This window comes from Thamnophis sirtalis, unplaced genomic scaffold (assembly GCF_051295495.1).
Source record: "Thamnophis sirtalis isolate CommonGarterSnake01/CBP01778 unplaced genomic scaffold, rThaSir2_p1.2 scaffold_2, whole genome shotgun sequence".
Taxonomy (NCBI): Eukaryota; Metazoa; Chordata; class Lepidosauria; order Squamata; family Natricidae; genus Thamnophis; species Thamnophis sirtalis.
In genome coordinates this window covers 79198026-79223997 of record NW_028261382.1, presented here as the reverse complement: position 1 = coordinate 79223997, position 25972 = coordinate 79198026, and the positions used below count along the sequence as shown (strand labels likewise).

General features: G+C 39.3%; 1 protein-coding gene across 1 annotated transcript; it reads right to left on the bottom strand.

Annotated features, from left to right (window-relative positions):
- On the bottom strand, positions 1-24392 carry LOC106548564 (zinc metalloproteinase-disintegrin-like atragin). Its single transcript, XM_087703615.1, has 17 exons — positions 24326-24392; positions 23473-23579; positions 22667-22743; positions 21146-21224; positions 19033-19109; positions 17643-17838; positions 15889-15951; positions 15157-15228; positions 13759-13928; positions 13200-13284; positions 11846-11976; positions 10883-11060; positions 9802-9891; positions 8540-8741; positions 4467-4572; positions 1376-1499; positions 1-447 (listed from the first exon to the last, which is right to left on the bottom strand). Exons 1-17 carry the CDS (start codon positions 24375-24377, stop codon positions 403-405), a joined length of 1854 nt encoding a protein of 617 aa, XP_087559741.1. The 5' UTR covers positions 24378-24392; the 3' UTR covers positions 1-402.
- Between the last annotated feature and the right edge of the window lie 1580 nt (positions 24393-25972).

The window sequence follows — 25972 nt, the reverse complement described above, 5'->3', positions numbered from 1 at the left end:
TGCAGAATGAGAATAGTTTATTGATGAAAGCAGCTACATCTTGGAAAGCCAGCATAAAATTTTGGGAGAGGAAGCAATGTCTTTCAATACACCAGCTCAAAAACAGAACTTGTTGCATTAAATATGCATTGCAATTGGCAAGTGGTAAAATGGCCATTTTTTTTTCTTGACAGCAAATAAGCCTGTGGTGTTGTATGTGACCATGGAGTTTTGTGCCAAAGAAAAGGTTTGATTATAGCAAAAGTTAAATATGGAGAAGAAATATTGCAAATTTTAGATGTCATCTGGAAACTAAGAATGATTTACTAGTATGATAAAGACAGGTGTGTCTCCTTGGACTTGACTGAAGTCTTCTGGAAGGAAGATTTCCAAAATCAAATTATAGAGAATCCAGTGGTTGAATCAGTAGGCTGTCTGCACATCAACACAATGCCCGTTGCTGCAGACCTGAAAGTCAAAGTAACAGATTATTCATAGAGCAGGGGTGTCAAACTCAGGGTTGTGTTTGACCTTGTGGGAGTGGGAGACTAGGCATGGCCAGGGTGGGTGTGGCCAGATTAACATCACTTGTGTCAGGTTTGCCTGTGGTGGCTTGAGTGCTCTGCCAGAGAAAACAGATTGCCAAGCTCAATTTTCAGCTGCAACAGCCACCTGCAATCATTTGCCAGCAGAAATGGAGTTTGGACCTCCATTTTTGCTGTCAGAGGCACCGTGGGCAAGGTCTTCCCTGTTTCCACGGTGGCCCTGTGGTTCAGATCTAAGCAACATGTTGGCTGGATCCAGCCCCTGGGCCTTGAGTTTGACACCTTTGCAATAGAGTAAGAAAGCACTTTCCTCACAACTAAACTCTGTCGTTCCTTAGCACTAAGCCAAATTTCTTTCAGGTTCTACATTGTATAAAAAGACAGAGTGAAGTGATTTCTGATCCTTTCCTATAAGCTTCGGGATTTCTTCAGCATTTCTAAGTGGCTTCACTGAACTGTAGACCTTTGGGTCACAACCAGCTCTGCCCTGATTTTCTCATTTCTCTCTTCCACCTTCCCTTGTATGGAGATACCTCCAAGTGAAGAGAAAGGACTGTCTGTCCAGAAAGTGCTTGCCAGGGAGAAGCACAAGACTCTGAAAAGGCCAGGCACTTTGTTCTTAGAAGAAAGAAACAGCCCTGGACATTCACCTCATTTGTTGTGGCTGCTGTTTGAAGGAAAAACAAAATAACAAGGAAACCAAAAGAATTCTAAAGGGATACTTTTTCTTCTGTGTACATTCACTGTAGTTTGGAAAATCTAAACCAGCTTTCAGCAAGATCCATTATGATATTTGTAGTGATCAACCTTTGGAATCTGAGCACATAGATTAGAGCTAATCTTTTGCTAACCTTTTGATCTCCACATTTTGTTCCAGGTTCAACCAATCCATCATCTGGCGTTTCTGGAGAATAAATTCCAATGCATTCCCAGTGTTTTTCATGTGTGCAGTATAACCTGCCACATTTTACATCCCTAAAAAAGATAAACAGTGAATTCATTGTAATTGAACAGAATGGAGTAATGAGAGGATGTTTGTTTGCTTATCTCTTGGGTTACTTACAATATAAGAAGAAGTTAGAAATTGCTAAAAACAATTATAATTAGAATAAAAGCTAAAAACCAAGATGATGGGCAGCCTGGGGGTGACATTTGCCTCTTCCTGGTCAGCCATCCCCAACATAGCAGGCCCATGTAGGGGACTCAGGCCAAGGGGCAGATCCAGGTTCATAGGCCGTTCCGTGAGTCCAGAGTTCTGGGGGCAGATCTCATTTCTGATAAGAAAATATTGCTAAGCAGAGAAGGCTTTTCTCCTGCACATGGACAGCCAAAAGTGTTTGGCTGACAGAATCTGAAGCAGGCCATTTCCACCAAAGGACTGGGGCAGGTCAATCCCAACAAGGTAAGGCAGTTCCACTGATATCTTTTTCCTTTGTCATAAAGGCCTTTAAAGGTAATGACCAACTGCTTGAATTGGGCCCAGAAGCAAACTGGCAACCTGTGTAACTTGTGTAACAATATGGTCCCACATGCCATATTCCAGGGGTCTCCAGCACTGTCAGCGTCATTGCCTTCTATACCTGTTGTAGCTTATAAATGCTCTGCAAGGGTAGCCCTATCCAGTAGTCCAGCAGGGACCAGGGCATGAGTGATGTGCTAACAATCTTAGAAATTGCTAAATCTACATGAATTGTAAATCTACATGAAGCCGCTGCGTGAGATCATTCGGCGGCACGGGATAAAATATCACCAGTATGCGGACGATACATAGCTGTATCTGTCCGCCCCATGGCAACTCAGTGAAGCGGTTGATGTGATGTGTCAGTGCCTGGAAGCTGTTAGGGTCTGGATGGGGGTAAACAAGCTTGCACTCAATCCTGACAAGACCGAGTGGCTTGTGTGTTTCCCTCCCAACAATTGGCCAGATATTCCATCTCTCAGGCTGGGGGGTGAAATTGTATGCCCCTCAGACAGGGTTCGCAATTTGGGAGTTCTCCTGGACCCACAGCTGACTTTAGAACACCATTTCTTGGCTGTGACCAGGGGGACATTTGCCCAGGTCCGCCTAGTGCACCAATTGCGTCCCTACCTGAACCGGGAGGCACTCGCAACAGTCACTCATGCCCTTGTGACCTCAAGACTGGACTACTGCAATGTGCTCTACATGGGGCAGCCCCTGAAGAGCATTTGGAGACTTCAGCTTGTCCAGAATGCAGCCGTGAGAGCGATTGTGGGTGCACCTGGGTACACCCACGTTACACCTATCCTCCGCGAGCTGCACTGGCTGCCTATTGGTCTCTGGATACGCTTCAAGGTGCTAGTCGTCACTTATAAAGCCCTTCATGATATTGGACCTGGGTACTTGAGAGACCATCTGCTGCCAATTACCTCCAACAGACCTATTAGATCCCATAGACTAGGCCTCCTCCGAATCCCATCTACCGGCCAATGCCGATTGTCTACCACCCGGAGGAGGGCCTTCTCTTTGACTGCTCCAGCCCTCTGGAACAAGCTCCCCATGGAGATTCGGACCCTCACCACCCTTCAGGCCTTCCTCAAAGCTCTTAAAACCTGGCTGTTCCGACAGGCCTGGGGCTGACGAGTTCCCGTCCCCGCTTGAACTGTGTGGCTGTTGATTGTTTTTTAAACTCTTTTTGTAGTTGCTTGTTTGTTGTTTTTCCTCTTGTCTGTATTTCCTCCCTTTGATTTGTTAGCCACCCTGAGTCCCTCCGGGAATAGGGCGGCATATAAATGCACTAAAATCAAATCAAATCAAATCTTGATCCTGGCTTAGCATTTACGTGTTTTTGTTTAGTTAGAAATGGAGAACCAGAAGTTTGCTCAGCCTCAATAGGAACTAGTTGCCCCTGACACATAACTGAAAAATCTCACAAAGATTTTTGGAGATCACAGTTCCTGTATCTCCAACCGGCTCACAGTGATTTCCTTGTTTTTAAGGATGAAGATGGTTAACTCATGAGTCTTATCTTAAGAGCAAGTAATGCATCTGTTATCCACCTGGAAATCCCTTAAAACAGATTTAGGAGACTTTAGAGATTTTCCAGATCTCTAGCTTAAAATTCTCATAATCTCTGATCAGTTGATGATAGGAGATGATGGGAGTTGAAATTTAAAGATTGACACTACAGTGTGTAAGAGCCAAAAGAAGAATCCTGATTTATACACATGACTAAAAGATAATGTGGCTTATTGTTTAGTTTGGGTTCAACATGTGGTGCAAATTTGGCCATAGTGATTTCTAAATCATGATTTATGACTAAATGCAATTCATAAACACATAAACCAGGGTTTGCTCAGTATTATGCAGAGTAAACAAGCTGGGTGATGTCAGCCCAAAGAGAAAAGCTGATTATAGCATAGTTATTGACTTATGACCACAAATGTGTGAAGAATTTCCACATCTGAACAAGGCTGTTAGTAAGTGAGCTGCACCCAATTTTATAATCTTTTTGCCATGGTTGTTAAGTGAATCACTACAATTGCAAAATAAATCACATTGTTGTTAAGGAAATCTGATACCCTCATTGTCTTTGATTTATTGGAAGCTGGCTGGAAGGTCGCAAAGAATGAACATGTGATCTTGGGACACTGCACCAAGCCAAGCACCCAAATTTTGGTCACATGACTATAGGAATGCTGCAAAGGTTGTAAGTGAAAAGGCAAGTTCCAAGTCACTTCTTGGAAGTCATTAAATAAATGGTTATAAGTCAAGAACTATCTGTCATTTCTGACACAATGTTTTAAAAGGTAATTTCCCAAGATGGAAAACAAAGGAAAATTAGCAATTCAGAAATTGATTCACATTTCTACTGTTTTAGCCAGATGGCAGAATCATATTCCCGCAGATGTGGACCCTAAAATATTTCTTATTATCCTTATATAATATCATCCTCATACAAGGAAATAATTTAGATTTCTTACTGTGGTTCACATGGAATCGTTACACCGTTTTCCCTTCTGCAGTAGCCAAAATCATTCCCTCCTTGGTTGAATATATCATAACATTCATCTCGAGCCACGTCTGCACCTTCAAGAGGGAGTGAGAAACCAAGATAGATACATGAATGTATAACATGCCAGCAGGATAAAGAATAACTTAAGAGATTCCAGAGGATTAAAGAAACTATAGTTAATATTTGCTTATTTGTAAGCTACTATTTTGTAACCCATTATTTATCTAATCCTCATTATGCCTGAATCATTCTCTATCTGATACAGTGCTACACTAAACTTCCTTATTGAATTTTATGGGCACAAAAGCTGAAGCCACTTTTATGCCTCTTGCAGAAGATCATCAGAAAATCTATGGCTGGAGGGGAATCTGAATGCAGCTTCATTCCTCTGTGTGCTCATTCTCATTTTCCAACTTTAACACTGTTGTAGAAATATCCCTTTGCTGGAATGTAGTGAGGAGGGGGATCCTGGGTGGGAGATGATGCAGTCCAGATGAGTAAGAGGCAATTCACACACCACAGGCATTACATGTGAGAGAACGATGGTGAGGCAGATGCTCTCTAATAGTTTACCGAGTGTATTGTATGAAGACAGTAGAGTCCTTAGTCCAGCAAGATTTTGTTTACAGGAATGAAAGAAGAAAAACTCAGCATGGAAGAATCATAATGTGTTATTCTTGATTTGAGGCCTGGGTTTAAGGCTTTTTGAATATAGCTGGACTACTTGCAAAAGATGGAGGTATTATCATTATTTGGAATGTAAAATCATGTTATGCTATTTAACTGACCAAAATAAAGATTTGTTTGTTTGAACTGAGATTTCCATTTTCAAAGCAATGGAAATAATCCTGCAAGTGTCCATTTATTGCTTAAATCACATCCTCCACAAATGCAATGGATCGATTGATTATGCAAGTGGAACAATGTTCTAATTTGCAATTAGAATTCCCAGTCAGCATCACATGCCATCTGACCCTTCATAAACAATTTAGACAAGGGGATAAAAGGGAACATATCAAATTTACAGACAACAATAAGCTGACAGGAATGGCCATCACTCCAGAAGGTAGGCTTAAGATCCAAAGGATCTCGAGAGACTTCAACACTTGACCCTATCTAACAAAAGAAATTTAATGGTGAAAAAAGTTTTTAAAAGTTCTATATTTAGGCAAGAACAACCAAATCACAGGTTCAGACTAGGTGATACCTGGCTCAATACTATAACTATTAGAGGGATCTTGCAGTCCTAGTGGACAATCACTTGAATATGCACCAGCAGTGTATTGCAACTGCCAAATAGCCAACACAGTCCTAGGCTACATTAACAGAGGGATAAAATCAAGATTATGAGAAGTGTTAGTACCACTTTATAATGCTTTGGCAACACCACATTTGAAATATTGCATCTAGTTTTGTTCGCCACAATATAGAACAAATGTTGAGATTCTAGAAAGAATACAAAGAAAATGAGCAAATATGATTATGGAATTGAAGGCTAATGAAGAACTTTTATGACAGAACAATTAATCAGTGTGATGGCTTGCCTTCAGAGGTTGTGGATGCTCTAGCATTAGAAGTTTTTAAAGAAGGGAATGGAAAAGGTATACGGTTTCCTGCTTGATTAAGGGGTTGGGCTAGAAGACCTCCAAGTCTCCTTCCAACTCAGTTATTCTGTTAATTCTGACTATATTAATGACCCCAAACATTCATTTGGGCTTTCTATATGGAAAGCCTTACTGCACTACTGATCTATGGCCAAGATAAATCTCCATGCTTACTGAGAACTATCTACCTTATATGAAAAAGGGAACTTATTTTCAGTTTCCTTTTTCAACATAAAACCATGCTGGAAGTTTTGTGAATAGTCTGAAAGTCAGGAATGATGAGTAACAAGAATCACATCCCCCAAGATCTCTTGCTTCAATTATTGTGCCAAATGTAAAGAAAATTTTGATCCCGGGGTTTGAATATTCTTGGGACACAGTCCCATAATCAATTTATATTATCTCTCATTGATATTGGCTCAGATCTTTGTCCAATTTGGGAATGTATTCATAACCCACAAAAGATCCTTTCCCCAAAGTCAGTCTTTCCAGATTTCTTGACTACAACTGCCATCATCTTGGACCATTGGCCATGTTCTCAAAGGATGACTGGAGCTTTAAACCCAAAGATCTGCCACAGTGACGTGTGGTGAGGTTTACGGTTGGTGAGGCAAGCGGGCAAAAGCCACTCTATATCGGACACAGCGACAGACGTTTGGACGCCCCGGCGCTGTGTCAGCCATAGAAGCAAGATGCAGGGAGTAGGTCGGGTGGGGAGTAGGTGGGTTGGCTGGCTGGGGAGGGGGTATCATGGCTGCTCATGTGGCCCCCACCGCCACCACCAGCAGCTTGGGTGTCCTGGCTCCATCTGAGCTGAAAAAAGTGGAGGATTGTTCGTTGGAGGAGGCAGGGCACGAGGTGGCAGAGCGCGGTGGCGGCAAGAAGCAGCATCCCCACTGCTGTGTCCGACAGAGGCATCTCGCAATGAAGCTGCTGGCAGTGGCGGTGGCGGCGGGGGCCACCTGAGCGGCCATGATCCCCCCTCCCCAGCCAGCCAACCGACTCACTCCCCGCCCGATCTATTTTGTGCCTGGGCCGCCGGCAGTCACAAGGCCTCACCGCTCTCCTCCTCCTCCTCCTCCTCCTCCTTCTTGTCCACCCCGCTCAATCAGTAGCGGTCTCCACAGGACAACGGGATCTCATTCCTCCCCTGGTGCAGCGGGCTCCAAGGGGCTGGACGCTGGTGCAAGGGGCCTGGCCCCACGGTGCCTCCTCACTCACTTTCAGCCGGTGAAGAAAGGGGAGAGGAGGAGGAGGAGGAGAAAGAGGAGGAGGAAAGGGGGAGGGGAGCAGGATGGAGCTCCAGGTGGGGAGAGAGGAGAAAGGGAAGGGGGGCACAGCGGGCAAAAGAAAGAAAGCGCCAGCTCACCAGCAGAGGCTGGTAAAAGACCCGTCTCTGCTGGTGGGCTGCCTCTCTGTTCTCAAACAAGGCTGCCCCTCTCTTCTCAAACAAACTCTTTCTCAAACAACCTCTCTCTGTCTGTCTCTCTCTCTCTCTCTCACACACACACAAATTACTTACAATAAAAAATACTTACAAATTACATTAATTTTGAACTCCTCCCCCACCCTCCGACCCCATACCTTTTCCAGCTGTTTCACAATCACAGAGGATTTCAACTCTGCTCTTGTCTGCCATGATGAAAATGTAAAAAATGTAAAAAGAAAAAGGCAAGAGCTGCTGAGGCCAGGCTGGATTAGCTGCTGCCAGAGCCTCCAATGGATGACTCTGCTTAAATGTTTAAAAAAAGCCTCTAAAAATTTTGCCCTCTACAGGAGGAGGCGAGAGAACCACATGCCTCATCTACATAAGGAATTTTTCGGCTTTTAACCAATGCTTAACTCTGCTCAAATGATCATAAAGATAGACTAAATGAGGCATGTGGTTCTCCCACCTCCTCCTGTAGAGGGCACTTTTTTAGAGGCTTTTTTTAAACAGTTAAGCACTAAGCAGAGTCATCCACTGTGACTCTGGCAGCAACTACCTCAGCCTTTTTCCTTTTAATCTTTTTTTATTTTTCAGGATGACAGTGGTGAGGCCCTGCCTTCCCTGACTGCACATCCCTGAACTGCCATCATCTTGGACCATTGGGCATGTTCTCTAAGGATGACTGGAGTTTTAAACCAAAGGATTTGGAGAGTTGGGCTCTAAAGCCTCCAAAGAAAGAACTTCACCTTGAAAAATTGTTCCATCTGTACAAAACCCTCAGAAATTGTAGGTGCTACAACACTGGAGATTTTTAGAGAAGAGATGGGAAATGTTATAAGGTTTCCTACTTGAGCAGGGAATTGGACTAGAAGACCCCCAAGGCTCCTTCTTACTTTGTTAAATGTAATCATAATTTACTATGGATACAAATGAGAAAATCTTTGATTTGTGCAATTACTGTCTTAGTTTTTTTCAATAAAATTACTTTTGAAATCCAGGTTGACTTACCTGGTGCATTATTTAAGGAAACAAAACATTGTTTCTGCATGGTGGGGCATTTCCCATTGTAGCAGTAACCTTGGTTGCTTTGGCATGGTTCTCCATTCCTCTTCAAGCTATCTGTGGGACACTCAGCCGATTGGCCAGTGCAGAGATCAGCCTCGTCACAGTCATCCTTTGCTGGCCGGCACACTGTTCTTGCACTCTTAAACTGTGGGTGAGAATGGAAAATATTCCCACCTATAATTCTTTAGCAGCAGAAAGCCGAGTCAAACTATGATTCATAATACATTTCAAAATTTCCTCTTCATCTTCTTGAGGATTACTAAGCAAGGCATCCCTTGCAAAAATTGCCATTTTGCAATTGTGTAATGTGCCTAGAAGACTGTTGCAGCCTGTCTTCTTTGCTATGGGAAAATGATTGTAATGAAATGCCCGATTCCTGAAACACAAGACTTACATATTGGCTGACCATGAAGTGAAAATCAATCAGGCTGCCATGAAAAAGCAGCCAAAGTTTAATTGATGAACTTCTCATGATATATTTTTATTTCCTTACATGGGAAGAAGCATTCACAGAATTTTCTGTGGTGCTGAAAAATATTTTCTCTTCCTATGAATCTGGGCTTGTGATGAAAATATGGAAGGAACAAAGTGATTTTGGCCCTCTGCTCAAAAAGTTCATTGCAGAGTCAACTGGGCTCCCATATGGAAGGAATGAGGAAATTGCACCTCTCTCTTCATGAACCTGCAGCACCTCCAGAATGTGCCACCAAAATAACTGAATTTGGAGCTTTAGAGATCAGGTAGAGAATTTAATGAGGGGGTGGGACAGAAGCAATTTTATTTCCAGAAATCTCTTAAACCTATTTCCATCCTAAAAATCTCAGTGAGAAAAATGTCACAGCATTACCAGAGACCTCCCAGAACCTTCCCAAAAGTCAAGGAGCTAAGTTAGGGCATCAATCTCAAACATTGGGCACCCTTATTTAAATTGGACTTCCATGCAAACTCAGTCAAAGAACAAATTTATTATTTTCAGAAATTTAATGTACAGAAAGAGGGTATTTTCAATTAAGACAAGGCTGAAATTTTGTTACATTATCCTCCCTATGGATATGTTCATAAGGGTCAAATAAGCTAGAAGAGGGGATAGGAATAGGTTAAAATGTTTTGATCATAGTAAGCATAGTAAGAAATATTACATTTTTATATGGCTAGTATGGAGCAGGGTAAAATCTCTCTTGGTGTTAAAAATAAACAAGTCTTACTGTGCATCGCTCACAACACTCTTCAGCATCACACTGTGCCCCAGGTTTCAGCTTACAAGTTGCAGCATCACAGCAGGTACTTTGACAATCCTGAGAAACAAAACATATCAAATGATGTCATAGACTTCTTAGCCTGGTCTTTTTAAATTGGTCTATTTTGAAGAGGGAAACTGTGAAGAAAAAGATATGTCTGTGATGGGTTCCCTCATGGGTTTAAGCTAGCAAATGCACAAACTGTTTGTTATTGTAAACAGTTGATGGCATATCTATGTGAAACAGACTTATCTGATATTTCCTATGTGAAAGGAATAAAACAAATAAAAACATCCTCATCTCCCAATAGAGCCTCCATTCCTTTCTTATTCATGAGGGATTTTGTAATCTTCATGCCAGTCTTGGAGGGAGTCTAGAGAAGAAGCATCAACATGAATATGAACACTACCTTTATTGTAAGGTTACAGTAGCAGAATCTTTAAATACTGAATGTATATTTCCTTTTTATGGACCAAAAGAATGGGTGAGAGGTGTTCCTCTTCAGATGTTTGCCTTGTCCCCTTGCTTCAGCAGGCTAATCTGTTACACTTATATGACCATTGAGTAGATTTTTCCTCCTTCTTTTGTCTCTCAAGGACATTCTTACAAACCATTATATGTGTATTTAACAATATAAAGAGAACACTTCTGTAAATCACAGTTCTTATAAAAATATTATTAGGGATCAGAGCATAGATTAAAGATCATAAGTTCTGGGAGGAAGCAGCTCAGGAAAATAGTGGACAGATAATGTGTCCATGTCAACAAAATAGGGTTTTCAGTAGGGAAGAATTTTGTTGGAGCTAAATCACCCATTTTTAAAAATATTCTGTCTTCCCCAGTTGTTAGTGAGATACCAGTTATTTATTCCTCCATGACTGGTTCCTCGAATCTGAGAAGCCACAGCATTCATGCATGTACATAAAGCACATAAATCTATGCCATTCAGAAGCCAACCTATTGCATGGCTCAAACCACTTATATAGCCAGATGATTTTTCAAGGAGAAAATTTTTGAAAACACTCTTGTTGATTTTAAAAAAAATTACCTCAGGAGAGCCACAGTCACATTCTTCTCCCACCTCCACAAAGTAATTTCCACAAACTGCAGGTGCATCAACATCTGTTTTGGAGGGTTTGTTGAGAATGCATTCTGGGAGTTTTGAAGTTAGAAAATTCTTGCATTGCTCAACACTACAAGAGCTGAAGTCATAGAGAGGGACACCACTGCAGAGATGAAACAAAATAAGATTAGCACATCATCCATATCTGAACTAGGAACAGAATTCATTGCAAGAACATATAAGATGGAAAAGGGATGGCTAATGTCAGACAGATGGGAAAATCACAAATGACGGTTACATGAACGCAGGATGGTACAACCACCGTAAATACATACTGGTGTCATCAACTGCCCAAATTTTGATTCTGTGACTGAAGGGAGGCTGTGAAGGCTGTAACTGGGAGGTCCAGTCCTAAACCACTGTTTTCAGTGCCATTGTTACTTCGAATGGTTGCTAAACAAATGGTTATAAGTCAATCACTCCCTGTATGTTGTTCCCTGTTAGTTTCAGAAGAATGCAATATATGGCAGAGATGTAACATACCTTTTATGTTACAAGGGGCAAGGGAAAACAATAATCCTCCCCCCCCCCATTCTGCTTCCTATTGTGGAAAGTCTTTAATGTCTAACCTGCTTTCCTCTGTTATCCATCACAGATATTTTGTTTCTTGGGCTACGCTTCCTATTCTGTTTCTTTAAACTCTTGTGTTTTGGAGGAAGCTGCTGAATGATTGCTATTCAATTGTTGAGAGCAATTCCACCTTTTTAAATATGACACATTTTAACTACACATAGTAAAGTGACATACAAATGACCCAAACTCTCTTTTTTATAACTCCCTGACTATTTCATTTTTCTAAGTTCTCACTATATTTAATTTCACAGTTAATTGCAAGTATTTAAAAATAACTTAATTTGGAAAGGCATAAAAGTGTTCCTCAATCCTTACTTTAGTTCCGGAGTCATAATGCATTTGTTAGCAGGGCAATTACAGCCATTTGTGTCATGATCAATGCCCAGATTATGACCCAACTCATGGGCCATTGTAGTTGCCATCAAATGTGTTTCTTTGGAATGATCCTAAAGAAAAGAGAATACTTTGTTTATTGTTAATCTGCCAAGAAACTGAAAGTGAATCCAATTATCATTAACACTAATTGTCTAAAAATGGTGACTAAGTGAAAAATTTTGAGATGAGGATACCATCTCAGAATTCATCTAGCTAGGTCTTCTGAATGCATGTATGCTCACCAAGACTCCAGAACATACACAAATACATCCAGAAGAAATTTTTAAAGCTGGGAAGCTACAGCACAGGAGAAGATCAAAACCTATCCATCCATTTGCTCTCTGCATTTATTTATTTATTTAAATAATTTTTATTGTATGTTTTCATCTTTAAAAACAGAAAGAAAAACACCACAAAGACAAACAAAACACAAAACATACATAACAATATAAAGTAATTATACAGCTCTCTTCATTTATTTAGTAATTAAAACTCAACAGGCAACTTCCATCCAAAAATATTCAGCAATTTTTGTGCGAGTTAGTATTTTCACAATATTGAAGGCTGAAGCCCTAAACAGGCTTAAGAATCAGTTGTTCTTTCTGAATAAAAATGACCTTCTTGAGCAAACAAGTTTAGGATTACCTCATACTACTTGAATCCTAACTGTGCTTCTTAAGAAACAAAACTTTATGAGTTTTTTTTTATTGCCATGTCTCTCCATTCTTTCTATGTGAACAAAAACTAAGTTTTTTGTTTCTCAATAAATGCATAGTATCACCTTAACTAATATAGTTTTCTTGTAGAGTCTTAAAATACTAGAGGTTTTTTTTTAAGTAGATTTAGTATCCCCTCATTTTCTCAATGCACATTAATTCAATCATATGCAATCTTGATCCTAAATTTCTTGTAAGTAAATAAGAGTGATTCATGTTTGTCATTAGGATTGCTAAGAATATTGTTCAGAAGCATTATTTGGGAGTGTTGTAATCTGTTGTAACCTGCTTATTTGCCAGTCACAGCACTGTTAGACTCTTACAGAAACATTATAATATATTGTCACCTTCTGATATATAGCTCATGGCATACAAAAAGCTCAATCTACATGTCTAGAATGCATTGTGCCAAAATGCCATCAATTGAGGCAGGATCTGGAAATGTCAAGTCTTCAAATAAAGATGGATGAAAATGACTTGGATCAAAAAGAAGAAGATGCTTTATTTGTTAATAAGTTATGCCTATATATAAGTTTTAATTTGAGTACAAATAGGTAACAGGTATCATTTCTACTAACCTGAATAATTGCTACAGATTCCTTTGACCTGCAGAGGCTGCCTATGGGAGCATATCCTACAGTAGTTCCTTCGAAGTCAATGTTCCTATGAGAAACAAGGTGAGATCAATGAGAAAGGGACTCTTTATTATCAGAATGAGGAGAAAAAAACCATTAAAAATAGTATTATGAGGAACTGTATGATAAGGAGAACATTCTGGAAAATAACATACAACAATATTTGGAACAATCTGAACTCCCTAAAGTACCAGACACAGTTAAAGATATGTTGAATGAATGAATAACCATGAAGGAATTGACAGAAGAATAATTAAGAGACAAAAGAATAATAAAACTCATTTGAGTTTCAATTTTAAATCCAAGTGAAATGAAATCAAGCTGAGTATCTGCTTCTCAAAACCAGCTCTCATCTTAAAAAAAGCAGTTGACTTTGAGCCAGAGATAGTTCACATATGGTTTAAAGTACACAGCATAGAGTGGAAAAGCTGTACAAGCACTAATCTTCCCATAATACTTCACTCCCAGACATCCCTCTCCCTTTCCCCACAATGAGACATACGTGAGTAATTGAGCATTATCATTTCCTTTGCGTGGCAGCAAATCTGTTTCTCTCCATTGTTCAAATAACTCCAAAGTGGCATCCGTCGATTCCTGCACGTAAATCTTATCTCCGTCGGTCCAAAATTCTATGCCAACCAGTGCAAGGTGAATTCGCAAAGGTCTCAGCATCTGTGAGGTGGACATGGCAACAATCAAAAACTCAAATAGAAGTAAAGCTTGAGAAACTTTCAAGATTAAAAAGCAATTGATATTGGCTTCTATGGGCAGGTTAAAGGGAAAAAAAGATCTAGGCATCAATAGAAGAAAAATCCTTGTAGCTCAAGGTTGAATTGTGGAGTCCTTGGTGCTCCTTTGTGCTCTAATGTTGTTTAGTCAGATAATGAAATGTCTGCAAGAAAACCAACAAGCTCAGAGAGCACTAAGGACTCCATATATTGGGCAAATAATAACAATAATAAATGAATCAATAGTCAATGAAATTTATGTCACATTTTTAAATGTTCACTTGACTGAGTTTCATGCTTAATGAATAAAAGAAATAACAACAACAACAATAATAATAATAATAACAACAATAATATAACAACAACAACGTGGAACAACATACAATTTAAGAAGATACTTGGATGATAACTAGGACACTAGCAGCAACCTTTATCAATAAATGTTAAAATGTTTAGTTGATTGAGTTTCATGTGTAATGAATAAAAGTTTATAATAATGAGGATTTATTAAGCAGGAGGAATAAATCAAAGGATAAAATGAAGCAGTTGATTATTCTCTGTAATCAGGAACAGAAGAGGAGGATGATTCAGGGATATTTGGCTCATTGATCTTTCTGCTGTCTCCCTGATTCCAACAGATCGTCAACAGTGAAAATGTAAAGAAGGCTAATAGGACAGTACAATATGAGTGTATCTCCTCCTAGGTACCAAAATCCAACTCAAATTAAGTTCCTCTCTCCAGGTTTCTTCTCAGGGATCAGTTTCACAATCAATTGGCTGACTCTATCCATCTCTTTCTAATGTCCAAGTTCAGAACCATTAACCGCAGCCTTCAAAGAATCCAGCTACAGGTGCTGTTCTGACTGTATTCTTGTAACACTTTTGGATTTGCAACCTCTCAACACAGTGGCTGTATTCACATAAGAGGCCTATTAACCTAGTTACTCAATTAACCCATTTCCTGGGATGGCCTTACATGCCGGATCACCAGCTGGCCTAATGACCTTATTTTGCCTCACTCAAAGCCACAAAAGTTAGCGTTCTTATAGAAGTCCATCTCCTAGATCTCTTTACCTGGTTAAGTGTGTTATGTGAACACAGTGAAAAACTGGGGAGGGGCTGAGAAAAGATTAAATCCAACAAGTGAAATAATTTTTGCCATGTCCTCTTACCATATTTAAAGTGTTGATAATTTCATATATTCTTGTTCTTATAGCAGCTAAATCGCGCTCGTATTTCAGGCACTACAGAAAAGATAAAAAAGTTAAGATGAGATCATAATTATAGGAAGAAGGGAGAGAAGGAGGAAAATAAAGAACATATCAGTGAAAGGATCGTTGAATTTTTTTGATTTAGACAAAATATTACTTTTTATTCAAGCAATCCAAATAATTCTTTTCTGCTGATTTTTTAGTCTACATTTGTGCCATTAATATATCAAAATTATTAACTTTTCAGCAGCATACTTGTGCTCTACTCCTGATTGGTGAAAATTTGGGTCACCCTACTGAGATTCTTTCCTAAATTGAATACCATATTTCCATGTTTAGAGAAGTGTAACATATGCGTTCTCCGCTAGACATCTTATTCTTTATGTGTTGTCAACTTGGATATAGAAATTGTGCAGGAAAGTTTCAAAGAAACCTATATAACTGTTTAACCAATGTGGGATAAAAATGAATTTAGATGGAATTCAGGAAGAATAAATGTGCAAATTAGAGTATATTTACAGAAATGTCTCCTAACTTTGTAAATATTGGTTGGGTCCAATAAGAAAAAGAAATATCAAAGTTTATGATGAAGACATGTTAAGAGAAATCCAGTTTGGATGTTTGTTAATGTCTTCAAAAATACCCATATTAAAAAAGGCAGAAATTAATGGGAATGATATCCCAGATACTTACCATTCTGTTGTCCACAGCTATGAAAAACTCAATATATTTTTGGGCCTGCCAGTATTTGTCTTGCTAAAAAAAAGAAAAAGAAAAAAGAAAAAGGCTGTTTAGACATGTTGCTCCCAGCAGCCAACAAGAATCTTGGTCATCATCAGATAATCAGAAAACTGGTTGTTATACAAATTGGTTAAAATACTTGGCCTTTCAGAAATATTGGCTCTTAGAAGAAGACATTTATAGGAAGACAGATTGTTTAAATTTTAGCCCTTAGAGAGGGGTTCCCCAAACCCTGGGCTACTTGGAAGTGTTGGGTGAGCATTGGCATGAGCATGGGCATCTCCACTTGCATCGGCAGCAAGAAAGTATGGATGGACATGCTCCATTTGCCCAAGTGTGCACCCACTGCTCACACAAATGGAGCTGGGCGCATGCATGATCCAGCTGATCATTGGGAACAATCCCTTCTTCCTCCTGCCAGTCCGCAAAGCTGGAAAGGTTGTGGAACTCAGAGTTAGGGAACGTGGTGTTAATTTTTTAAGGAAAAAGTACATTATGCAATGGATTGTCAAGCAGAAACAAATGTCATCTTTAAAAAATGTTTGTCATGACACGAATACTTTTCTCTGTATTAATATGGTGTGGGACTTGTTTCCAATTAATTTGTTTTTGGACTTTATAATCCAATACTTAAAGATAAATTTATACATGAATACCTAGTTCTGAACAGAATTTAATAGGAATAAAAATAAGCATGTGAAGGAATTGCTTTCTTTGACCTATTTTTCAGCCTGATGCTCCAATGACTTTCTCACTTTTCCTCCCCTTTCTCAAACAAAGGATCTCAACCAATCATATGAGAAATATGGTGATGTGGTCCTGCTATGGAACTAACAATGATACCACACTATGCATTAATGACAAGATAAGGGGAGAAAATCTGACATTCTGACCCACTGAACTCACTCTAAATGGTCAAAGATTTTTATCTTTCTTTTGATGTAATTTTAAAATGATTACTTGAGTATTGTTTTCGACTTCTCAAGCACAAGCAACAAGAACAAGATGGTTAATTGCTCAGAGTAGTTTCTTTATTGCTGCTCTCCTATAGACAGGAATCTTGCCTGACTAAAGTACATTCTGTGTAACCATTGGATACATCCTGTGAAAGTTTTAGGGAAAGAGTCCCTTCTAAGCCTCTTTCTGCAATCCAAGGACTCATTGCTAATCTGCTGCTTATTTTCCTGGGAAACAGTCCTTCCCTCCAGCATGCTACTGTTAGAGCTCGCCACTAGAATTCCCAAATTACACAGGAAGTACACTTTTGCTAAGATCTGCATGTGTGAGGGTGTATTATTTGCTTCTTTCCCTAGGAAAAAGTATTCGTGTTTTTCAGCATACAGAACTGCAAAGCCAAATTGCCAATTCTATAATGCACTTTCTCTCCTTGCTGTCTGACAGTCACTTTCTTAACTTTGCTGCAAAAGATCCAGTTTGACTAAAGTGACAGTGAGCAGACATTGAAACTAGAACATTCAAGATAAAGGACCAATTAAGGATCAAATAAACATAATGAATATACCATAACCCAAACTTGCTGAGGATAACGAATTTAGAAATGGGGGCTCCTCCCTTATGAATTCTATCCAATTACCCGCCTTCCCCAAAAAAAGAATTTCTCTTTTACTTTACATTTTAGAAAAAAAGTAAATGAATCCCTGTTATCTAACCATGTTATATACATGAGATTTTAATATAAGACTTACTTCAGGAGTAAGATTTAACTGAGAGGTCATATTGATGGGCTCATCCGATTTCCAAGTAGTCTGGGTTACCCCACAGATTTTGGGGCTCTCATCCTCCTTTTCTATATTTTCAGAATTGTAGACTGCATGGGCTTCATTGTCAGAAAGCTTTAAGGGTTCAATAAAGTATGTCTTCCCTTGATGTTTGAAATGTCCTCTGTAAAACAATATATAAAAGGGTGGTCACAGATGGAAAACTAAGAGAAGAGAATATTGGGGCTAAAAGCATGACAATCTATTCTCCAAAGTCTCTGAAGGCAGAACAAGAAACAATAGATCGAAGGAGAGATTTCCTGACAGTTGAAACAATTAAACAGTGGAAAGGTTTGCCTTCAGACAATGTGGATGTTTCATCACCACTGGTTTTTAAAGAGAGATTGACAGCCATTTGTCAAGAATGATATACAATAGGTCTTGTACTTGAACAAGAGATTGAACTAGAAGACCTCTACGATCCCTTCCAATTCCATTATTCTATCATCCTGTTCTTCTTTTATTACTCTGTTGTTATTATGTTATGTTCCATCATTTCATTTATTCCTCCACTGTATGGACATAGCCTCTGTACAAAGGGGATCTTTTAGTGCCTTCCTTCAATATCAGCTGTTGGGACAACATTGAATCTGACTAATGATTTTGAATTGTGGGGTCTTTATGTGGCTAAGATATCTAGCTGGTTGGAGAAGGTGTGCAGAATGACTCAAGGAAGTGTTTCTGGGTAGAACTGAAAAGTCTGCTTCATCTAGTCATTCTAGCAAGGTATGCAATCTGAAGCTTACTTATCTTCTCTACCTGTAACATTACTGCCTATATACAAAGGAGATATGGGCTTGGCAGCTCATATTTTGGCTGGCGACTCCTCAGGGGAGGGCCTTCTCTGTGGCTGCTCCGGCCCTCTGGATTGCCCCGTGGAGATCCGGACCCTTACTACCCTTCTGGCCTTCCGCAAAGTGGTTAAGACCTGGCTGTTCCGGCAGGCCTGGGGCTGTTGAACTATCCAGTCCCATTCGAGGTTACGGCTGTTGCAGAATTTTAAATTGTTGTTTTTATTTTATTTTTTGTATCCCCTCCCTTTTTTATTGTGAGCCGCCCTGAGTCTCGGCATACAAACTCAATAAAACTAAAACTAAACTAAACTGTATACAAACCCGATTTATCTCCCTTGTGTCTCTATTGGCTGGCAGCAGCACTTCTTGGTATTCAACCAAAGTCTTTCTAAATTCTGCAGAGGTCTTAGATCAAACCCAACTAATTTGCATGAATAACTGATGTCCTTCTATTTAATTATGACATCTCCAAGAGGAGCATTTTATTCTTAACAAAATAAATAAAAGATAAGAGACTATCTCACTTCAAGCCATTGCATGCACTGATGACTGCAGTTGATTCAGCTTCATTCTGGAGGTGTCCATGATAATAGCAGTGATCCTGTGTGGAGGCAAGAGGACTACATTGGTTAAAGCTTATTTATAGTATGATTTGATGAACAGAAGTGTGGTTCCAATGTATTTCACCACATGAATGAAATATTAAGAAAGCAATTATTCAGAACATTTTGATTTTAGGGAACAGAAGACCTGCTTAATATTGATTGTTCCAAAATGAACAGACTAAATACAACTGTCCATAAAAACAAGTCACACGGCAGGGGGAGCCCCATTGATGGTAAAATACTAAGAACTTTTGGGCTGATAAACAACACAAAAAAAGAGAATGTGTTGTTGAAATTACAAGCCTTTTTCTCCATCAACCTTGTCTTCTTGGAGATCAACTCTATTGATGAACCAAGGATTTACAAACTTTCAGACTTCATGATTGTCCTACATTCTGAAACCATACCATAATGTATTAAAAATTCCACATTTACTAATGATTCCAATTAATTGTTTTTCCCTTGAGCCTGCATAATGAAAGCTTTCAGAAATTTACAGACATGTAATTCCTAGCATCAACTGGAAGCAGGATCTATGTAGCATTAAAGTCAGGAGATTTCTGTTACACACTCAGTTGGAACAATTTGTATGAACTTTGAAGAGGCTAAGCCAGAAGTAGATTATTTTTGTAGAAAGATGATGCACTTTTATATCAATTTGGGAGGAAGAAGCCAAGGACTTTATGAAGCACTGGTCAAAGGGGCCTAGCAGAGATTATAGTACTTGATACTTCTCAGGAAACAACAACTGAATGAAAAAACTGCTGGTGACCATCTAGCGCTGCACCATAGGGAGTATTATAACTTACTACACATGTAGGAAGGATCAAAGTGATTTTTTTTTCATTTTTAGTATTACAAACAAATGATTCTGAATTTATCACAGTAATCTGCTTTAAAAATCAAAATGTAGATCTTATGAACCTGATGTTCTCATAATCAATCTGTTTGAGCGAACAAGCTTGCACTCAATCCCGACAAGACTGAGTGGGTATTGATGCTCCCTCCCAAGGATGGTCCAGCTATTCCATCTCTTAGCCTGGGGGATGAAACTATATGCCCCTCAGAGACGGTTCGCAACTTGGGGGTCCTCCTGGATCCGCAGCTGATTTTAGAACATCACTTGTCAGCTGTGACCAGGGGGACCTTTGACCAGGTTCACTTGATGCACCAGTTGCAACGCTATCATGACCTGGAGGCCCTTCGGATGGTCACTCACGCCCTCGTCACCTCAAGACTGGGTGTACCTAGGTACACCCACGTTACACCTGTCCTTCGCGAGCTGCACTGGCTTCCTATTGGTCTCCGGACACATTTCAAGGTGCTAGTTGTTACTTTTAAAGCCCTTCATGGTTTAGGACCTGGCTACCTGAGAGACAGCCTCCTGCCATTTACCTCCCAGAGATCTATAAGATCACACAGATTAGGCCTCCTCCGGATTCCATCTGCCAGCCAATGTCGGCTGGTGACCCCCCGGGGAAGGGCCTTCTCTGTTGCTGCTCCGGCCTTATGGAACGATCTCCCCGTGGAGATCTGGACCCTTACTACTCTCCCGGCCTTCCGCAAAGCAATTAAGACCTGGCTCTTCCAGCAGGCCTGAGGCTGTTGATTTATCCAGCCCCATTTTATCTTATGAATGTTGTGTGATTTTAATGTTTGTACTTTTTTAATTTTTATATGTTCCCTTCCCTGCCTTTTCTGTAAGCCGCCCTGAATCTTTCGAGAGTGGGCAGCATACAAGTCCTAATAAACTCAAACTCAAACTCATTTGTGAAACTCACTCCCCAGAATGTTTGCTTTTAACCAGTAGGAAAGAACTATTTAATTGAATTCTTGCCCTACTAATTCAATGAATAAAACAAACTGGGTTTAACAATCCATACATCCTTATATGAATATTTCAGTATAAGAAACTTTATAGATGTACAGTCCTTGTTTGAGTAGCCTGGTCTGGTACTTACATATTTGAAACATTAGTGCTCAAATATTCCTCCCAATTTATTTCCTAAAAGTAAGACACTCTGGATATTACCTCAACCGGAGGGCTTGTTGTAATTTCTTTGCCATCAGGGGAATAATGAGTCTCAGTGTAATTTTTGGAAAAAAGTCCTCTGGAAAGAATGAAAAAAGTGAATATCCATGTTAGGAATTAAGTAGGACGGAGATAATTTTATAGTAAGTCTACAACTACTGTATTTTAACCTTATATTGTTTGGTATCAAAGGAAAGTAGCAGGAATTTCAATCTCAAGAGGATACCTATTTAAGAGGAGTGCTGTACAGACAAGATTTGCCTGATCAAAGAGATTTGCACCAAGGAAAATGTGCTATTCTCTTCATTAATGCTCAGATGTGGTATGATTGACCAGGAGAAAACATTTTGTATTGCCTATTCTTTTTATTCGTCTGGTCTATGCCACAATTTGATGAAACTACTTGGTCTATAACGGAGAGCCTCGTAGCTCTATTAACTTAAGAGTAAAATGAAGCAACCTCAAATAAATGGATGCCTTGAAGCTTCATACAGAAGCATCTGTCTTGAAGTTTTAAACCAATATATAGAGACACTTTCCATTCCTAGTGTCACAACTATGCCTTCTGGCATTGCATTCTCTTTTTCCAATCTACATGTTTCTTGCTACTCTTCCACTTCTAGTCCTGCTTGGCTTCCATGCCAAAATGTGATCATTCAGATGCTGCTCTTGAAATCTGGATAGCCTTCAAATTTAAACAAAACAAAAGGGGGCACTAGAATTTCTAAAGCACATGTTAGAATTTAGTATGAAATCTCTCCAATGCTACAAGATAAAGTGACACAGGAATGCCCATATATAGGGGGATTTCTTTATAGCCTGTACTTAACAATAAAGGCAATATACATTTAGAGGCACATATAGCATGGTCTATGTAGATTCTCAGTCATCCAGAGGCAAAATAAAATCTTTTGGATACAGCATGCTCAAAAGTAAAATGCATTGTAAAATCAAAACCAGGCAGTCACTCTCAATGCACCAGCTATGTATCTCGGACTTAATACTAATATTAAATTGCACTAGGACTTCAGAGATTTCCAATGTTTACAGTACAGTGACAGCCATACTATTTTCAATGGTGATGTTTTGGGGTAATGAAAATGATACACTTTCTTTTAGCAATGTTAGTAGTTTATTTACATATAAGAAATCCAAACTAGAATTAAGAGACATTTCCTGACAATGAGAACAATTAATTGGTGGAATGGCTTGCCTTGAGAATTTGTGGGTGTTCTATCACTGGATAGAACATCAGGAATGATTCAAAAGCTATGGAATGGTATAGTCTCCTACTTAAGCAGGGGGTTGGACTAGAAGGCATTTAAGGTCCCTTTCAACCAGGGGTAGGCTGCTGGGGGTTCACAGGCACCACTGTCCTATATAAATTAAATTATAAAATTTAATTGAGTTTTAATTTCCCAAACAAAGCAATACAGTTATTATTTCTCTTGGATTATGTTTGAGAATATACATTTTCCACATAGTTCTAGTAAAGTTAAGAGAACTTCTGAGTTAACATACTTATTTCTTTCTAGGTGAAGGACCACTGGCTCTCCATTCACTTTAAATTCATATTGCATTGTATCTTCATACTTGGTCTGAAATGCAAAGAGTTCGGAGTTTATTTTTAAAAATAGGCAAATAAAATGTGTACCTTCTTAACAATTCCACGCCTGTGTCAAATGGAGATCTGGGGCCAAATTATTTATTAGATCTAGAGTATTTAATCTAGTGATTGAAGGGCACTATAAAATCTTAAGTTAAATTAAACGTTCCTGCATAAGTTCAAGATCTCATTCTCAAATTGAACATCTTGGTGAATGAGGGTAGGCTGGGACAGAGAGACTGGCTTGAAAGTCATCCAGTGATGGTCTTGAATCTGGTTCTTAGTATTAACCTTGAGTTATAACTACTATACCATCTTCACCTAGAAACACAACTTCCCCTTCTCTTCAGAACAGATAGATAAGATTTAATGGAGAGAGAGAAAAGAAATGAGTAAGATCTATTGCAGCTATGAAATGACTCACGGCTAATTCCCTGCTCGATCCCTCTTTCCTATAGGGTTGGGTGTTTCCCAATACTTTATTAGCTATAGTAGCCTATTAATATTAGGAAATTCTGTGCTAAGTTATCAGGAGTCTCCTCAATTTTGTATGAATTGGGCAGCCATATAAATGTGTTGAATGTTTGTATTTATGAATTAATTAATTAATCAGGCACATAGATTGTAATGCAAAAATCCAGATAATCATTACATGGCAGCAAAGGAATACCAAAAACTCTGTTGGCTGACAAGAAGTAATGTGCTGAGATCCTTTTCTTACCTCTGGCTCAGCGTTCTGAACTCCTCTTTTGGGCAATGCGGGGACTTTTTGTGGATACACTACTTCATAATCATTAACATTCCCAGATTCCAGGATTATAGAGCTTCCTTTGTAAGGGAGGGGATAGAAGAAAGGTTTGTATTACTTTTGGATGTTATTTGACTATTCTCACATTCACAACTCAGTTTGTTACTCAATTATCAGTGAAGCATGAAATCTTTTTCTATTGGAAGAAACTACACAAATCCAGGTTTTCTTTGGATATGAAATTTGCTGGATGATGTTTGACCACTGGGAGACTATCTAGAGAAATTGATTTGGGCAGGTGCAAAAGAAAGATTTTGGAGCGTGAATAAGCAGAAAAATAAATAAATAAATCTCACTGAATGTGCAAGTTTGTGCACTGAGTGATAAGCATACAAGAGAAACTATAAATTACAATTGTCTGATTCACACAATTCAGTAAACCATACTATATTATTAACATTTTGTTTCCTGAACGTTTCTTGCCACAAACTCTGTCTCTCTCTCCTCTTCAGTCTTCTAATTCTTTTACTCACATTGTTGGAAAATCTTTTTTTCAAATTGAATATGATTTTCTTCTGAGGATATTAGGACTTTTCTTTCTTAGGGTCTATTATCTTGACAAAATTTAACAAATACCAAAAAACCATCGATATAACTTTACAACAAATGTGATCTTTGAGAGCAAGAACTCTTTTGCTCTGTCTGTCGAAAATGAAGTGGAGCAAATTTTGGTTAAGTATCAAAAGAAAAACCATAGAAACTTGTTGGGTGCCATAGACTTTTAGCAGTAAGAATTTGAACAAGGAAACCAAAGAAAACATCTTACCTTGATATGGAAAAACCGCTAAGCATATAGTTACCAAGAGAGCTTGGATCATTTTTGAGTCTGGATGGGCTTGTGGACAGGAAATCTCCTTCTGCTTCCAAGCCAACCTGAGCTCTTCTCCTGTTGACTGTGAGAAGCATGTTCTTCAGCTTCATTCGTGCCCTTATATGCGAAAATGTTTGCTAAAGGATTTTCCCAAATTCAAACTTGTAACAATATTACTGGAGGGCAGTTTTCCAACTGGCTTAGTGCTTGTCACTCCAACAATGACATCTAGAAAGCTCCTTTGACAGCATCCTTCAAAGCAAAAGCCAAAAGGAGAGGATTAAATGCTCATATCAATGGTGTCCGTGGCTCATATGTTAATACAACAAAAGTTGGGGCCTCTTGAGCATGGGGTCTTAAATTTATGAGGTGGTGCAGTGGTTAAATTCAGCACTGCAGGCTACTTCAGCTGCCTGCTGTTCAGCAGCTTGGCTGTTCAAATCTCACCGGCTCAGGGTTGACTCAGCCTTCCATCCTTCCAAGGGGGGTAAAATGAGGACCCAGATTGTTGGGGGCAATATGCTGACTCTGTCAACCGCTTAGAGAGGGCTGAAAGCCCTATTAAGCGGTATATAAGTCTAACTGCTATTGCTATTAAATGCCAAGAGTTGGTTTTCATAGTATTCAGTGAGTAAGATGCACTTTTTCAGCAATCTTGCATCCTTTCAATATTGGTAGCATTGCATTTAGTGCTGGTTGCCAGTCAATGATCTCAATGATCTGACTAGTAGAGTCTGAAAAATGATGTTATTTTGGGATAGACTGAAACCATGTCAATGCATTGGCCTAAGGAACCCTTGACTTCACTACAGGGGGAAAAACCCTCTATGCCATAATAGATTTCTCCCTTTGTAGAGAACTCAAAAACATTTGTTTTCCCTCAGGGAACTCTACTTTTGATTACACTATTAGGCAATTTTGGGAGAAAGAGAAGTCACGGTAGAAACAGCAGCTTCATCCCAAGAGGACAAATGCAAAACAACCTTCTCTTCATTTAGAAACAAAGATAAAATAACAAAAAAGCTTCTTCCAACATGTTAAAAACAAGAAAAAGGTTAAGGAAACAATTGGTCCATTGCTGGGAGAAAGTGGCAAGAAGGTGACAAGCAACAGGGAGAAAGCAGAACTATTTAACTCATATTTTGCATCTGTCTTTACACAAAGGGAAAAAACAGTCCAACCTACCAAAAACAGCACCACAATAATCAGATTAGGAACACAAGTTGAAATAGGGAAGAAAATGGTAAGTGAGCACCTGTCTACCCTAGATGAGTTCAAATCACCAGGACTGGATGGATTACACCCCAGGGTTCTGAAGGAACTGGCAGATGAGATCTCAGAACCACTGAACTATATATTTCAGAGATCCTGGAGCACTGGGGAACTGCCAGAGGACTGGAAAAGACTTGATGTGATTCCCATCTTCAAAGAAAGAAAAAAAATAGACCCAGAAAATATAGACCTATCAGGCCCTGCCCACCCGTCCGGACTCTTCTGCACATGCACAGAAGCATTGTGCATGCTCATGAGCAAGCATGGATGCATGCCGAACCAGTAGTAAAAATAGTTGCAACCCATCATTGGCAAGACTTGACAAAGTAG

Coding starts and splice junctions, on each gene's coding strand:
- LOC106548564 (XM_087703615.1), bottom strand. CDS start 24,377: ATGATCCAAGCTCTCTTGGTAACTATATGCTTAGCGGTTTTTCCATAT. Junction 23,580..24,325: donor AGCGGTTTTTCCATATCAAG/GTAAGATGTTTT, acceptor TCCCTTACAAAG/GAAGCTCTATAATCCTGGAA. Junction 19,110..21,145: donor CAACAAGCCCTCCGGTTGAG/GTAATATCCAGA, acceptor GCCTCCACACAG/GATCACTGCTATTATCATGG.